The sequence below is a fragment of the Centruroides sculpturatus genome, unplaced genomic scaffold (genome assembly GCF_000671375.1).
Source record: "Centruroides sculpturatus isolate CEXI.00-Female unplaced genomic scaffold, Cexi_2.0 scaffold12, whole genome shotgun sequence".
In the NCBI taxonomy this organism is placed as follows: Eukaryota; Metazoa; Arthropoda; class Arachnida; order Scorpiones; family Buthidae; genus Centruroides; species Centruroides sculpturatus.
In genome coordinates, this window is record NW_019384438.1 from 474152 (window position 1) to 492001 (window position 17850).

At 22.7% G+C, this 17850-nt stretch overlaps 1 protein-coding gene across 1 annotated transcript in view; it reads left to right on the forward strand.

The window, feature by feature from the left end:
- Positions 1–17850, forward strand: part of LOC111620049 (peptidyl-prolyl cis-trans isomerase CWC27 homolog) — a 31575-nt gene that overhangs the window by 9484 nt on the left and 4241 nt on the right. Inside the window, exons 4-13 of the mRNA XM_023361892.1 lie at positions 444–653; positions 7239–7382; positions 12263–12361; positions 12447–12541; positions 12623–12692; positions 12835–13070; positions 13138–13232; positions 13308–13411; positions 13500–13651; positions 13754–13907. Of these exons, the coding sequence (XP_023217660.1) occupies positions 444–653; positions 7239–7382; positions 12263–12361; positions 12447–12541; positions 12623–12692; positions 12835–13070; positions 13138–13232; positions 13308–13411; positions 13500–13651; positions 13754–13907 (1359 nt within the window). The remainder of the gene's footprint in view (positions 1–443; positions 654–7238; positions 7383–12262; positions 12362–12446; positions 12542–12622; positions 12693–12834; positions 13071–13137; positions 13233–13307; positions 13412–13499; positions 13652–13753; positions 13908–17850) is intronic.

Sequence of the window (17850 nt, forward strand, 5' to 3'; positions counted from 1 at the left end):
ATTTTAAATTATACAGTAACTTATCTGTTGTTTATGTGTAAAGTCTGGAATACAAAATAAATGGTGGTCCCTTTTGGACAGACTTGTCTTCGATGATTAATAATAATCTAGCTATCGAATGGAAAATCAACAAAAAAAATATATATATATATTAAAATTAGGTTTATAATAGCCCAATAATTTTGTAGATCATTTGGTTATATATAACTTTTGTGAAATATTTTATTCTTGATGTAACAACAAAATAAATTTTGTATTATTCAGATTTTCATTTATCTGAATTGGATCTTGTCTCACCAAGATTGAGAAAACACATGTACTCCAATAAAAAAATATACTATTTTTTACATTAATATTAAATAAGGAATGTTGCATTTCAACAAAAACAATTTTACTAAAATTAAATTGATTGAATTGTTATACCATTTGTTTGTTTATTTTAGGTTTTACTAAAGACAACAGTTGGTGACATTGATATAGAATTATGGGCTAAAGAAACTCCTAAAGCTTGTAGAAATTTTGTTCAGTTGTGTATGGAAGGATACTATAATGGAACTATTTTCCATAGAGTTGTTAAAGGATTTCTTGCCCAAGGAGGTGATCCTACAGGAACAGGTGAAGGTGGTGAATCTATATATGGAGAACCATTTAAGGTATATTTAAACATAAACTCAAAGTATTGTAACTCAATTTTTTATTTTGAAATATTATTATCTAAATATTTGTTTTAAATGTATTAGGAGAAAAAATATAGTTATATTCAATTCTATTCAGTAAAATTAAAAATTTTAAAGTGAAGTATTTTATTTGAAATTGAGATTTAACTTTCTAGGAAGTTTATTAATATTTTTGTTAAAAGGTTTATTTGTGTTTCAAACAAACCTTTTAACAAAACTATTAATAAACTTCCTAGAAAATTATTAAGTTAAAATTACATTTATTTTAATTCAACATGATAAAATCAGTTTAAAATGTTAGTTTATTGATTAAAGTATTTATTTTTTTTATGGATTTTTGGTTATTGTGATGATTTTTGACACGTACATCCAGTTTATTTGGTTGTTTATTATTTGAAATGAAATATTAAATTAATTATTCCAGTTTTTGCTTTTTATAGATGTTTTATTTAATACGTTTTATCAAATTATTGTTCAGTTAATCCTAAATATGAAAATAAAATATTTTAATTAATTAATTAAAACGCTGCGCAGTCCATATCCCGAGATATCTCGGGCAAGTATTAAATAATCGTTTCTAAACTTCCTATGCCTGATATATTACGTAAAAAGCTTATTTTGTATTCTATTGGATGTTTTCTATGACCTCAGCAAATTTTGAAATTATACATCCAATAGAAGCTTTTGTTTTTGACCATTTTTTTGGTCCCCTCCTATAGAAACATCACAAATCACCGATATTCTCATGATGTAATTAAGAGAGTATAAAAAACCAGTACAGTAGAACCTCGAAAACTCGGCCTAATGTGGACCGAAGGGTGGCCGAGTTTGTGAAAATGCCGGGTTATCAGGAATGGGGTTAAAAAAATAAATACGAGCGTTTTCTCAGAAAATACTGTACTGTACTTGTATGTATTGTTTACTTGAGAATATAACAGAGAATAAACTGCCCAAATACCCTTAAACAAAGGAAAACTACGTTTTTTATGAAGGCATAGAGCCTTTACTACATGAAAATAAAAATTAATGAATACACTGTGTATAGTAATTTACCTGATAAGACAGACCTCAAAAAAATACTTTATGAGAGCTTTTATACTTTTATAAAGCTGTCTATAATGAAAATTAATTAACTAAGGATGTTTTTGCCCTGCCAGGGTGTGGCCGAGTTATCCGGAGTGCCGAGTTATCGAGAGCCGAGTTTTCGAGGTTCTACTGTATAACAAATAAAAATATATTATTCAATAAGAATAAGCTTATGAAAATATTTTAAATAGTCCCATCATAAAAGTAACAATAAAAAGTTGGAAATAAAACTTATGAGAATTTAAAAATTGATAGAAATTTTAACAATTTTGGGTTGAATAACCTTCTAGATTTAAAATTTTCAAGGATTAAAAATTTTAAAATAGCACAAATTCTTAAACTAAGCAATTTCAGATTTAAGAGCATATAAATCTTAAATTAGCAAATAGTTGTTATATACATTTCACTTTAAACAACTAGATTACTTAACTTATGTTTTTAAAAATATTTACGAAATATATTATCTATATATATATATTATATAATATATACATGTCCATTTATATATATATATATATAAATGGACATGTATATATTATATAATATATATATATAGATAATATATTTCGTAAATATTTTTAAAAACATAAGTTAAGTAATCTAGTTGTTTAAAGTGAAATGTATATAACAACTATTTGCAAATTTAAGATTTATATGCTCTTAAATCTGAAATTGCTTAGTTTAAGAATTTGTGCTATTTTAAAATTTTTAATCCTTGAAAATTTTAAATCTAGAAGGTTATTCAACCCAAAATTGTTAAAATTTCTATCAATTTTTAAATTCTCATAAGTTTTATTTCCAACTTTTTATTGTTACTTTTATGATGGGACTATTTAAAATATTTTCATAAGCTTATTCTTATTGAATAATATATTTTTATTTGTTATACAGTAGAACCTCGAAAACTCGGCTCTCGATAACTCGGCACTCCGGATAACTCGGNTATCTTAATCTTCACTGTCGTTACTTTTTGCCCAGCGAAGCGGGTCCTTGCAGCTAGATTCTAGATTACTTAGAAAAACAGTCTTTTATATATATAAAAAAAAACTATATTACATACAAATAAAAACCCAGTGAAGCGGGTCCTTGCAGCTAGTTAATATATAAATTCTTGAAGCAGTAATTCATGTTTAGTCTTGTAACGTCCAGTCTGAGTTCCAAATGTCAAATTATAATGTTATTTCTCTTTGTTTTCAGTATCTAGACACCATTTCTGTAGTACATTTTCAATTTTTAAAATTGCAATGTCTTCTTACACAAACAATATATCATTTCTGCTAAAGTGTGAAAAGATCAAAAGATAGCAAAAATTTTGCTAGTTTGTAAAGTATTATCTTTTTCAATAATTATCATCATTTCTTATTAATTCTTCTGTATTGCTATTAACAGTTATTCTGTTGCAAAATTCATTGTAACTTACAGTATATTTAATGATTTAATGTTTCAACATTGTTAAATTTGAAATAACTTGTAATTTAAGAATTTATATTATTCTAGGCATTTATTTTCTGAAATTGGAGATTTAGGCTTCTTGAAAATGATTTGTTCAACCCAAAATTCTTTGGAATTTTATCAACTTTTAAGCTTGTACTGTAATTATCATATTTACTTACATTTAAAGATTTTTATTGACATTGTTTCTTTGGAAATGGTTATTAAAATTTAGACACTGACTGCATAAATTAATAACTATTTAATGTTATAATACAGTACAGTCGACCCCCCCCCCTATAAGATAGAGATACGTTCCATTCTTTAGGAATCCGATTTCTTACGAATCCTTCCAATCACAACCCGACACGTATCAAGTTTACGGACTACGGCTGTTTGAAAGATTTTCTTCCATAAAATTAATCGATTTTAGACTAATCCGACTCAACATTTCCAAAATACGTATATTTTTTTTGGGAATAATCTGTATAAACTACGCTATAAACAAAAAATTGTAAGATTACTTACCAAGTGTCACCATTCGACATCGCCATTGCTCAACATTGTTTTCGTCGCGGAACAGCTCAGCAAAGAGCGGCCGATTTCTAACAACTTATTTTTCTGTGAAAACTTCGTAGAACTTCGGAGACATCATTAATATAAATAATTTTAATCGCCGTTGAATAAGAAATGTTTCTTTCACAAGAAATGTATAAAATTACAGTACTGTATTAGACTTACGGTACCTAATTTACATACTGACAGACGATAGTTAGCGTAAAAATCTCCGTAGCGTGGCGCCACGCTAGACGGCGGAAATTATATATTTAATTATAACAAAGTTACAATAAGTTAATATATAATTATATATACAGTACCTAATTTATATATAATTAATATATAATTATATGTACAGTACCTAATTTATATATAATTTATATAATACTGTCCAGACGATAGAAATCTCTCCGTAGCGTGGCGCTACGGACAGCGGGAAAGTAGTTCGGCTGCCTGATGACGTTTGAGGTAATTATAGGGAATTTTTACTGTTTTTTACGGATACCAGTCACAATTTTTTTGTAGTTTTATAGGAATCGTAATTTCAGGGACCGTAATTATAGGGGGGTCGACTGTACTATAATCCATTTGTCTAGTGATTGATAATAAAATTATAGAATATTATGTAAATAAAAAGTAAACTACCTTCTGTAGTTCAGAAATTTGTGTAAGATATTGGAAGTATTTTTGTAAATTGCAAAAAATTTCTGAATATATTCTACTTTTTTTATGATTTGATGAATTGTATTACCTACAGTGTAATACTGTGGGAATCCAATGGGTAAGAAGTGGTTTTCCTTAGTCTTGATCCACCTCAGATTGGGAAGCTCTGCTCACAGGGTTACTAGGATGGGTTTTTAGTATGTTAAAATTTGCTTACAGGGAGTTTGCAAGAATTACCTGCAAGTTTGTTTTTCCTGACACCAGCCAAATTAGAGTATTAGGCATGCTAATGGTTAAAATAATAAACTTTCCAAGAGGGAGGGTTCATAGATCCGTGATAAGACTTTGGCATGGAATTGAGTTCAGTAACAAGACCATTTAAAATCAATGAAACAAAATTTATTAAGAACAAAAGAAAATTAAAAAGTAAAATTACAGATAAGCAAGGGGGTTTGTAATTCTCTATCTATTCATGTGAGAGAGAGAGAGTTTACATCGAATAAACATATACTACCTTGTTGGAGTTCTTGACTTGGTTTTTTAGTTAATGATGAAGATGGAAAAATGCTGTGGTGGTGTTCTTGTGGTTTACGAGGTCTTGGAGGAGGATGATGAGTGAAGCGGTGAAGTTCAGGTGGGAACTCAGGACAAAATCTTCTCTTAGTGACTCAGGGTTTTAAGCACAAGGGAAATCTTTCGAGAACTCTGCGATCGGAGGAAATTGCCCCTTTTTATCCAAAATTCTGACCAATAGCAATCCTCGATTCATGTCCACTAATGGGATGTGTGGGGACATATAGAGGGGGTTAGGTACCCAGATGATTGTCAAAATGAGAGATAAGGTCCTGTGAAGGGAAGTTGATTTCCCTCTTCGATACAAAAGTGACAAATGTGGCTTCTGTTAATGTAAACAACATGTAGAAAATAAAATTTATTTTCTCAGAATAATTAAATAACTGTTTAGAGTGAAAAAATAACTAAAACAATTAAATATCACATTCCTAAGAAGTAAAAGTTATTCTCTACATAAGGAAATAGCACTCACTCACCTTCTTCATTGAAAAATGAAGGAAATAATTTAGAGTTTCTTTTTGAAGAAAGGATGATCTGAAAACAGCTCTAATCTAGATTGAGCTGTTTTCAGATCATCCTTTCTGAAAATAGATCATATCAATGTTATAATATAATGTTGCTCAACTATAATTAAGTATAGAGAGTAATACATCAATCTAATCTAGATTGATGTATTACTCTCTATACTTAATTACAGTAATACCCCAAACTTACACGATAGGTGGGACCGAGCGATAACCACGTAAGTCAGGGTATAATTTTGCAATTTATGTAAAATCCAAGTCAGATGTATGTAAGCTAATAAATGTTCTCATTAATCTTATCTCGTCTTTTGATTCGTTCACGGTTACAAGAAATCACTACATAGAGTTGCTGAAGTCTTCGTAGGTATAACAAACACAGAAATAAATAACACAAAATAAATTGTAGCTATGTGTCGATTCCGCGTGACACATCTGAATATGTAAGCTGAATAATAGTGTGGGGAGAGTGAGTAATCGAGAGTTGCGTGGCGCTCAAACAAAAGACAAATCGACGACATTTGAAAATCGCATAAGTCGAGGTATTACTGTATATTAATTGTAAAATTTTTGTTTCAATTCTCACAATATTAAGCAATCAAAGTTTACTTGCAAGAAGTAAAGTAGTTATACTTGATGGCACAATGAGATAGACATGCTTATTCTACTACATGTCATGAGAAATTTTAAACATTTACTTACTACAGGCTTAAGAGATAATTATTTGAAACTCTTTATTATCATGAACAAATCTGTTCCTTGCAAATAAACTTTTTGTTTGATCATTCTGTATAATCATTAAAGAGTGATCCAATAAAAATATTACCAGATTTATTTTCTATATTATATAGTAATAAGTGTTTTATTGACAGTTTTTATCTAAGTATATTTATTATTTTTCTGTTATATTTTACTAATATTTTTAATCATACTCTTTTATTTTAGATGCATATTGATGATTATGTCACAACATTTTATTTAGTTGTTTTTGCTGTATTCTATTGGGCATTTATTTTCATAAATATCAATTTTCTGAAACCCAATGTATTGATACTAAGCCAAACAATCACTATAATTAATTGGGCTATTAGTATGCTATAATTAATAAATTATAAACTAAGTAATTTGGTACTAGAGGCAGATGAATGGTTATATCTAAATTTAAATACATCTGGAAATGAAGGCTTGCTTGGGGTCCAAATGGCATAACTGGCAAGCACACTGCACGGTAAGCAGAGGTTATGGGTTAAAGTCTCACTTCGGACTAGTTCTTTTCTTCCAGGATGTTTTAACTATTTAATAAATTATTCATTTAGATAAGAGATGGTGCCTACCTCTAGTACCAAATTACTTAGTTTCTAATATATTAATTACAGCATATTAATAACCCAATTAATTATGGCAATTATTTGGCATTTATTAATGTGTAACTTTAATACTTACATAGACAATAATATATTTATTTATAACCAAACATAGTTATAATGAGTTTATTAATTATATAATTTTTATAAAAGATATTACACTGATTATTAGACATGTCTTCATCTGTTAATACACACAACTATATACTGGTTAATATTTCTACGCAATATAATTTAAGGCATTATGTGTAATAACAGTTTTTAAGATAATTTTAAATGTACAGTATCTTGTACAGTACATAGGATATTACTAGTAAATTACATGAAAAATATGCTAAATGTTATAATTATTTAATATTTCTTAGGATGAATTTCATTCAAGATTGCGGTTTGTTAGACGAGGACTGGTTGCAATGGCCACAAGTCAACCAAATGATAATGAAAGTCAATTCTTTTTTACTCTTGGAGCTTGCCCTGAATTACAGAATAAGCATACAATATTTGGAAAGGTATGAAAAACAATTTATATTTAAAATGTTTAAAATTTTTATAACAAAGTTTTTATACATATGCAAAGTTGAAGTAAAATTTATTTATTTTCACATGATTTATAATGTAATTTTTTTCTTTCTTGTAAAGTTTAGATCATATCAATGTTATAATATAATGTTGCTCAACTTCTTAATTATACATTACTGAATCATTATTATGTGATATAATTTCAATTATTGGATATAAAAGTATTCAGATGTTCTTTTAAATTAATATTTAAATGCAACTGTATGGTAAGCAGAAGTAGGAAATTCAAGTCTCACTTCAAATTAATTAATCTTATTTTCCAAAATTTTCTAAATTAATATAAATATTAATGATTAAGTTTAATACAAGATGGCAGCTTAATCATCTTCCTTTAGTCCAAATTACATAGCATTTGTATATTTAGTGGAGTTCTTGACTTGGTTTTTTAGTTAATGATGAAGATGGGAAAAATGCTGTGGTGGTGTTCTTGTGGTTTACGAGGTCTTGGAGGAGGATGATGAGTGAAGCGGTGAAGTTCAGGTGGGAACTCAGGACAAAATCTTCTCTTAGTGACTCAGGGTTTTAAGCACAAGGGAAATCTTTCGAAAACTCCGCGATCGGAGGAAATTGCCCCTTTTTATCCAAAATTCTGACCAATAGCAATCCTCGATTCATGTCCACTAATGGGATGTGTGGGGACATATAGAGGGGGTTAGGTACCCAGATGATTGTCAAAATGAGAGATAAGGTCCTGTGAAGGGAAGTTGATTTCCCTCTTCAATACAAAAGTGACAAATGTGGCTTCTGTTAATGTAAACAACATGTAGAAAATAAAATTTATTTTCTCAGAATAATTAAATAACTGTTTAGAGTGAAAAAATAACTAAAACAATTAAATATCACATTCCTAAGAAGTAAAAGTTATTCTCTACATAAGGAAATAGCACTCACTCACCTTCTTCATTGAAAAATGAAGGAAATAATTTAGAGTTTCTTTTTGAAGAAAGGATGATCTGAAAACAGCTCTAATCTAGATTGATGTATTACTCTATACTTAATTACAGTAATACCCCGAACTTACACGATAGGTGGGACCGAGCGATAACCACGTAAGTCAGATTATAATNTCAGACACACACACACACACACATACACACACAGAAATGTAAAGTTCATTTTTGTGATGAAGGTCCTGACTTTTCTGAAATTCTTGTTCTTTTGCAATAAAATTGTGAAGTTTTAATTGTCACTTTTTTGTTTCCTTAAGCAAATGTCAGTAGCAGAAGATTGCATCCAAAACACCTCGTTTTGCTTTAGCACTCCTTTCAAAATCTGGATAATTCGCTACAATTTGATCAACAATTTCAGTTATCTTACCAAACTTTTACTAAAAAATCTGTAATTTTTTGGGTTCTTTGTTTTCAGAATTTCTATTTTCCAGTTCCACATGGAATTCATGTGAAACTGGAAAGGCTCTCACCAGAAACCTGCAGTAACTCCTCAATATCCTGCTCGTCTATATCTCCTAGTCCTGCTATATTGATTAGGTTGAGTTTGGTCAACTTAACGATACAGCGATAGGGTCTTCTTGTTGAGAATTCTTGGATACCTTAAGCCATAACTTCTTCCACACTTCATTCATGCATTTATCAGTTAATTCTTGCCAAGTGAAGTCAATATTTCCTATGGCATCCATGATGTTATATTTTTTCCAAAATTGCACCAAACAAACATAGATTTAAAGAAAGTATACCTTTTTGCCATCTTTTGCTGATTGGTTTGTGTTCACAAATAATTGTATTATATACGAATCAATGAAATGCCGTGATAATTTAAATTAGCGTAAATTTTGAGCTTTTTTTTAGGTTTTGAGCATACTGCGTTATATTATAATATAAATTAGCATTAAGCGGGGTCTTACTATATATATATGTATGTATGTGTATTTCTTAATTCTTAAGAAATAGCTAAAACTAGTTTGGAACATGCAGTTGTTCAAAATTGGTTAAGGATCATTCTTGAAGTAACCTTAAAATATGTATCAGTTAACCAACTTTTGAATCATCCTATGTTTTAAAATTTCTAAATTAAAAATTGACAGTTTATGTATCATCTATATGTATCAGTGGTGTGCCATGACATTTGATGATAGGGAAGCTGTGTTTCTGTAAGAAGCTGACTTCCAGGGGCAATCAGTTAATTGCACGTCAGGGTCCATTCATATTCGTTTGTTCAATAAGCCAGTAAAAACCGTACACTTCTTTAAATGTATTTTTAATAGATTATCTGACGTACTTACTAAATAAATAAGTTCAATATATAATTATCTCTGTTATTAGATTCAATAGATTCCCTATGCCCTTGTCATTTGTTTTAGGATCAGGTGTCCATGGAAATTTCCAACATTTACAACTTTTCAATAACTCTTATTGAACTGGAAAATTTCTATCTTTATTACATCTAATATTATGAAGAAATCAGTCTTCACTGTACTTAGCTAGAGATTGGTTCAGTTAAGCTTTTAAATAAAATTTTAGCTTTTTCATTAGGGTTTTATTTATGTCCCTAATTCCCTAATCTCTTAATTATTTAACTATTTCTTAAGTAGAAATAAGTTGAAACCAGTTACTTTGTACTTGAATATTTGTAGTCTTGGGAAAGAAGTGGAAAGACAAATTTTTATGACAATACATAAATCGTAAATTTAAGAAATATAAATTCTATTGCTTTTTTTTTTTGTACCTTGTGCATCTCATTCATTAAATTTAGTTGTAAATGATGCTGCCAAAGTAACAGTTAATTTTTTAACTTTGTACAAGAATTATACATGTTTTTTTTCTGCATCCCCTTATAGATAGAACATACTAAATCATAATATCACTAGTTTAACATTGAAATCCGTAAGTAATATAAGATGGGAGAGCAGAATAAAAATATCAAATATTTTAATTGATTTTTTAAACTGTCAACTAACTATCATAAAAACATACCAGTAAATTCCTATCAGTTGGGTTAAGTTATAAATCTACTCATGATTCACATAATTGGGTGAGGGTGGCCAAATATCTAGCAGGCAGGCAGCTTACAGCCCAGAACCGGTCCTGGATAGAATCATTGGAAGCGTTATATTACGATATTTTGGTGTGTAGCTTTCACCAGCTAAATCGGGTGAGGTTGGTGCTCTGTAAAGTGCATGCGCAAATGCATATAATCTGGTTGCTTGAAGCTCACCCAGTTTCAACAATACAGATCTTCCATTCTGCCATTGATATTCAAATATACAATAGCAATCTTATTGTTTTTTTCACATGTAGTATAGAAATTTGTAATAAGATACGTAATGTGGTTATAATAAAATATTAATTTTAATTAATTCAAAGTATGTTAAAATATGAAAATAATCACACAATATGTATTTATATTTTAGAAAAAGGGAAGCAGCGCTTCCACCACTTCCAAGGACAGCACACCATTGATATGTATCATCTATAATATAAGTAGGGATGTTCCAATACTGCCAATAGTAGAATTGATACTCTCCTTGTAACAATACCAGATCTGATACCCATTTTTCACAGGCACATAAGATCAGACCAAAACTGGATTTGGGTTTTAAAGTCAGTTTTGGTCAAAACCAAATTTTACATTAGTTTTGATTAAGTTAAACTTACATAGTAAATATTAATGACAAAAAGTTAATAAATTTATTACATCAAATTTCATTTACAGAATCTACTATATATATAGTATGCTTAGAGTTTAGAATACTATTTATAAATAATTTGCCAATTATTTGAAAATACAGTATATTAAAATTTCAAATCAACTAATATGGTATTAGTTTATATTAGAAATTAGTTTTAGTAATTTCTTAATAATAACTAACTAGAATAAAGCATGTTATTTATGTTAAAATTAAAAGTTTCAATTGCACAAAAAGTTTGAAAATAAAGCCACAGACTAAACAGCAACAGCCTGCAAGATTTCCAGTTTTAATACCCAATGCTGATACTGGCTGGTATCGATACTTTTATGGTATCAGGATGACCCTACCTATAAGTGAGTGACTGAATATTGAAAAATTAATTCATATCAAATAGTTTATCTATTGGCATTAATTTATTTTCAGACTGACTCAGAATATGAAAATACACACATAATCAAACATGATATTTGATATATTGTAGTTTAGGAATTAAAATTTTCAGGGAGGCTTAATACTATTAGGATATTTAATGCAAAGAATACTAGATTAATTGGATAGCAAGGTTAAATATCAAACACTGAACACTTGTCTTGTCATATAATAATTATAATAACTAATTTTAATTTGGAAATGTAAATTGAATAGCATTTTAAAATGTGTACAACATAAAACTCACTTTTGAAAGGATAAATTGTTAAGTTATAGAAATCTCAACCTGCTTACATTCAAACAATTTGTACAAATATAACATATATAATTTAGCATTTATAAAAAAAAAAAAAAAAACTTAGGAATTGTTTTTAATTACTGTATTGGTTTTTCTAAGCTGTTTTTGTAATACACAGAATATGATGATATGTTGATTATATCATCAATGCTTCTTTACAGCTTTCTTATGTAAAATACTTTATTTAATTGATAATTCCACTTTACAACAGGAAATATTTCTTCCTGTTTTATTACTGCATGTATTTGGAAAATAATAACTTCTCATTTCAGTAAAAATTTGTAATCATTATTTTATTATATATTGCATTTATTTGCATTTCTGTTTTATTAAATTTGTTAAAAGAAATTTAGCTTATTTAAACAATATTTAGAATAATTATCTAAAACTTTTTCATATTAAGATGAGAATAATATATTACTAAATTTATTTAATAGGTAACTGGAAAAACATTATATAATATGTTAAAATTGGAAGAATCTCTTGTGGATAAAAATGAAAGACCATATTATCCTCATAAAATTATTGAAACAAAAGTAAATAATTTTTATTTTGCAAAGACTTTCAAACAGTACAAGTGTAAATAATAATCTTTATTTAATTGTTGGTTTTGTGTTTTAGATTTTATCAAATCCATTTAATGACATTGTTCCTAGAGAGAAAAAGCAAGTTGTTGTAGAAGTTGAAGAAAAACCAGTTAAATCAAAACCTTCAAAGTATTATATTTTATCATGATTTAATAAATCAGTAATTTTTCTGTAAAAATTAAAATATATATAGTATATTTAAATTTATAGAAATTTTAATTTATTATCATTTGGAGAAGAAGCAGAAGAAGAAGAAGCTGAGGATGATCTAGTTGCACAAGTAAAATGTTTATAGTATTAAAAAGCAGAAAACCTTATTTGTTATAAAAATAAACTTAAGCTTAATAAATTTAAAATAGTAATTGAAAAAAACTAGCATAAAGATACCAAACATGAATTTCATTAGCTGTATTTTTTTATAGGAATTTCGTGGAAAAAGCAAAAGTAGTCATGACCTTGCTAATGATCCTCATCTTAGTTCAATGCCAGCAGTAGTTGATGATGCCTCAAATGACAGCATTGAACTCGATACTAACACAGATAAAAACAAAGATGTAAATTCACTAGATAATATTCGCAAGAAACTTCAAAAAACTGTGAATTCTAAACCAATAGACGATACACCAAAATCACCTGAAAATGAAGAATATGAGAAGAGGTAATGTACAGTTTGATAAAATTTTTTGATATTTAGTATTTAAATAACAGATATGAGTTTATAATAGAAAAGAGATTAGAAGAGAAATTAAAAAATTAAAAAGAGAATTGAAGGAAGAAGACAAAAAAGTTGATAATGAAGAAGAAGAAATGGATACAGTTAGTAAGTTTTGAAATTTTTTAATATAATTTATTTATATATATCTTTAGATATTTACATAGTTTTAACTAAATTTAGAAAGAGAACCTACAGATAATGAACTTTTGGAAGCTTACCATAATGAATTAGACAAACGCAAAAAGATGAAGAAAATTCAAAAGCAAGGAAATCGGGAAGAAACGGTACAAAATTTTCTTTTTCCAATGTTATTAATTAATGTTTAATTTAATAATGAAAAGCTTAAAAATAATATATTTTTTTAATTATTAGACTTTAGCTTTACTTGCTAAATTTCAAGCCAGACTTAAAAGTGCTAATGAAGAAAATGCAGACAAAGATGATAAAGTTGAAGTTAAAGTTAATGTTGAAAGAAGTAATGATGATGATGACGACGATGATGATGATGGTGGTGGTGATGGATGGTTAGTAATACATAAAATATTCATAAATTAAGATTTCCCTAAAAACATAATTGAAAATAACCTTCATTCTGTATAAAACTTAAAATTATTTTATGGTTTAAGGCTACGTCATAAACTATATTTTGAAGACAAAGGACCAGTTTTAGCTAAAGATGCCAGTATAAAAACAGAAGATACATATGAAATATTTGATCCCAGAAATCCAATTAACCTAAGAAGAAGAGAAGCAAGTAAAAAAGCAATGAAGAAACATCATTAATTTTATAAATATTTAAATCTTTTACTAATATTCATAAACTTCAAGTATTTTTTACTTATGAATATTAGTATAAATTTTATATTAATATGCAGGGTGACCTAAAAATCAGTTAGCCGAGAAATATCTTAAGATTATTTTCAGATTAATAATGTTTTCAATGACTGAATCACAAACAACATTAAGTTGTTCCTATATAGTTTTAATAGTTCTTTAAAATACATATACAGTATGTATAGATCTTGGTTGACTGATTTCTGAGCAACCCTGTATGTGTAACAAAATTGACATTTGTAAATATTTAAAGTTACCTTTCAATATATAGTATTTTGATACTACTAGATATGTTAAAGGTTTATAACTGTAAATTATCATTATCTTCATCTTTTATTGATTCATAGCATCTTAAAATTCATTGCAAAGAAATAATATAAGGTTATATTANAAAAAAAAAAAAAAAAAAAAAAAAAAAAAAAAAAAAAAAAAAAAAAAAAAAAAAAAAAAAAAAAAAAAAAAAAAAAAAAAAAAAAAAAAAAAAAAAAAAAAAAAAAAAAAAAAAAAAAAAAAAAAAAAAAAAAAAAAAAAAAAAAAAAAAAAAAAAAAAAAAAAAAAAAAAAAAAAAAAAAAAAAAAAAAAAAAAAAAAAAAAAAAAAAAAAAAAAAAAAAAAAAAAAAAAAAAAAAAAAAAAAAAAAAAAAAAAAAAAAAAAAAAAAAAAAAAAAAAAAAAAAAAAAAAAAAAAAAAAAAAAAAAAAAAAAAAAAAAAAAAAAAAAAAAAAAAAAAAAAAAAAAAAAAAAAAAAAAAAAAAAAAAAAAAAAAAAAAAAAAAAAAAAAAAAAAAAAAAAAAAAAAAAAAAAAAAAAAAAAAAAAAAAAAAAAAAAAAAAAAAAAAAAAAAAAAAAAAAAAAAAAAAAAAAAAAAAAAAAAAAAAAAAAAAAAAAAAAAAAAAAAAAAAAAAAAAAAAAAAAAAAAAAAAAAAAAAAAAAAAAAAAAAAAAAAAAAAAAAAAAAAAAAAAAAAAAAAAAAAAAAAAAAAAAAAAAAAAAAAAAAAAAAAAAAAAAAAAAAAAAAAAAAAAAAAAAAAAAAAAAAAAAAAAAAAAAAAAAAAAAAAAAAAAAAAAAAAAAAAAAAAAAAAAAAAAAAAAAAAAAAAAAAAAAAAAAAAAAAAAAAAAAAAAAAAAAAAAAAAAAAAAAAAAAAAAAAAAAAAAAAAAAAAAAAAAAAAAAAAAAAAAAAAAAAAAAAAAAAAAAAAAAAAAAAAAAAAAAAAAAAAAAAAAAAAAAAAAAAAAAAAAAAAAAAAAAAAAAAAAAAAAAAAAAAAAAAAAAAAAAAAAAAAAAAAAAAAAAAAAAAAAAAAAAAAAAAAAAAAAAAAAAAAAAAAAAAAAAAAAAAAAAAAAAAAAAAAAAAAAAAAAAAAAAAAAAAAAAAAAAAAAAAAAAAAAAAAAAAAAAAAAAAAAAAAAAAAAAAAAAAAAAAAAAAAAAAAAAAAAAAAAAAAAAAAAAAAAAAAAAAAAAAAAAAAAAAAAAAAAAAAAAAAAAAAAAAAAAAAAAAAAAAAAAAAAAAAAAAAAAAAAAAAAAAAAAAAAAAAAAAAAAAAAAAAAAAAAAAAAAAAAAAAAAAAAAAAAAAAAAAAAAAAAAAAAAAAAAAAAAAAAAAAAAAAAAAAAAAAAAAAAAAAAAAAAAAAAAAAAAAAAAAAAAAAAAAAAAAAAAAAAAAAAAAAAAAAAAAAAAAAAAAAAAAAAAAAAAAAAAAAAAAAAAAAAAAAAAAAAAAAAAAAAAAAAAAAAAAAAAAAAAAAAAAAAAAAAAAAAAAAAAAAAAAAAAAAAAAAAAAAAAAAAAAAAAAAAAAAAAAAAAAAAAAAAAAAAAAAAAAAAAAAAAAAAAAAAAAAAAAAAAAAAAAAAAAAAAAAAAAAAAAAAAAAAAAAAAAAAAAAAAAAAAAAAAAAAAAAAAAAAAAAAAAAAAAAAAAAAAAAAAAAAAAAAAAAAAAAAAAAAAAAAAAAAAAAAAAAAAAAAAAAAAAAAAAAAAAAAAAAAAAAAAAAAAAAAAAAAAAAAAAAAAAAAAAAAAAAAAAAAAAAAAAAAAAAAAAAAAAAAAAAAAAAAAAAAAAAAAAAAAAAAAAAAAAAAAAAAAAAAAAAAAAAAAAAAAAAAAAAAAAAAAAAAAAAAAAAAAAAAAAAAAAAAAAAAAAAAAAAAAAAAAAAAAAAAAAAAAAAAAAAAAAAAAAAAAAAAAAAAAAAAAAAAAAAAAAAAAAAAAAAAAAAAAAAAAAAAAAAAAAAAAAAAAAAAAAAAAAAAAAAAAAAAAAAAAAAAAAAAAAAAAAAAAAAAAAAAAAAAAAAAAAAAAAAAAAAAAAAAAAAAAAAAAAAAAAAAAAAAAAAAAAAAAAAAAAAAAAAAAAAAAAAAAAAAAAAAAAAAAAAAAAAAAAAAAAAAAAAAAAAAAAAAAAAAAAAAAAAAAAAAAAAAAAAAAAAAAAAAAAAAAAAAAAAAAAAAAAAAAAAAAAAAAAAAAAAAAAAAAAAAAAAAAAAAAAAAAAAAAAAAAAAAAAAAAAAAAAAAAAAAAAAAAAAAAAAAAAAAAAAAAAAAAAAAAAAAAAAAAAAAAAAAAAAAAAAAAAAAAAAAAAAAAAAAAAAAAAAAAAAAAAAAAAAAAAAAAAAAAAAAAAAAAAAAAAAAAAAAAAAAAAAAAAAAAAAAAAAAAAAAAAAAAAAAAAAAAAAAAAAAAAAAAAAAAAAAAAAAAAAAAAAAAAAAAAAAAAAAAAAAAAAAAAAAAAAAAAAAAAAAAAAAAAAAAAAAAAAAAAAAAAAAAAAAAAAAAAAAAAAAAAAAAAAAAAAAAAAAAAAAAAAAAAAAAAAAAAAAAAAAAAAAAAAAAAAAAAAAAAAAAAAAAAAAAAAAAAAAAAAAAAAAAAAAAAAAAAAAAAAAAAAAAAAAAAAAAAAAAAAAAAAAAAAAAAAAAAAAAAAAAAAAAAAAAAAAAAAAAAAAAAAAAAAAAAAAAAAAAAAAAAAAAAAAAAAAAAAAAAAAAAAAAAAAAAAAAAAAAAAAAAAAAAAAAAAAAAAAAAAAAAAAAAAAAAAAAAAAAAAAAAAAAAAAAAAAAAAAAAAAAAAAAAAAAAAAAAAAAAAAAAAAAAAAAAAAAAAAAAAAAAAAAAAAAAAAAAAAAAAAAAAAAAAAAAAAAAAAAAAAAAAAAAAAAAAAAAAAAAAAAAAAAAAAAAAAAAAAAAAAAAAAAAAAAAAAAAAAAAAAAAAAAAAAAAAAAAAAAAAAAAAAAAAAAAAAAAAAAAAAAAAAAAAAAAAAAAAAAAAAAAAAAAAAAAAAAAAAAAAAAAAAAAAAAAAAAAAAAAAAAAAAAAAAAAAAAAAAAAAAAAAAAAAAAAAAAAAAAAAAAAAAAAAAAAAAAAAAAAAAAAAAAAAAAAAAAAAAAAAAAAAAAAAAAAAAAAAAAAAAAAAAAAAAAAAAAAAAAAAAAAAAAAAAAAAAAAAAAAAAAAAAAAAAAAAAAAAAAAAAAAAAAAAAAAAAAAAAAAAAAAAAAAAAAAAAAAAAAAAAAAAAAAAAAAAAAAAAAAAAAAAAAAAAAAAAAAAAAAAAAAAAAAAAAAAAAAAAAAAAAAAAAAAAAAAAAAAAAAAAAAAAAAAAAAAAAAAAAAAAAAAAAAAAAAAAAAAAAAAAAAAAAAAAAAAAAAAAAAAAAAAAAAAAAAAAAAAAAAAAAAAAAAAAAAAAAAAAAAAAAAAAAAAAAAAAAAAAAAAAAAAAAAAAAAAAAAAAAAAAAAAAAAAAAAAAAAAAAAAAAAAAAAAAAAAAAAAAAAAAAAAAAAAAAAAAAAAAAAAAAAAAAAAAAAAAAAAAAAAAAAAAAAAAAAAAAAAAAAAAAAAAAAAAAAAAAAAAAGGCTATTTTAGAGGACTGTCGTGTCTTACCAAGCAAATAATTGGAGTAGTAAAATATTGAGAAAGGTAAGAT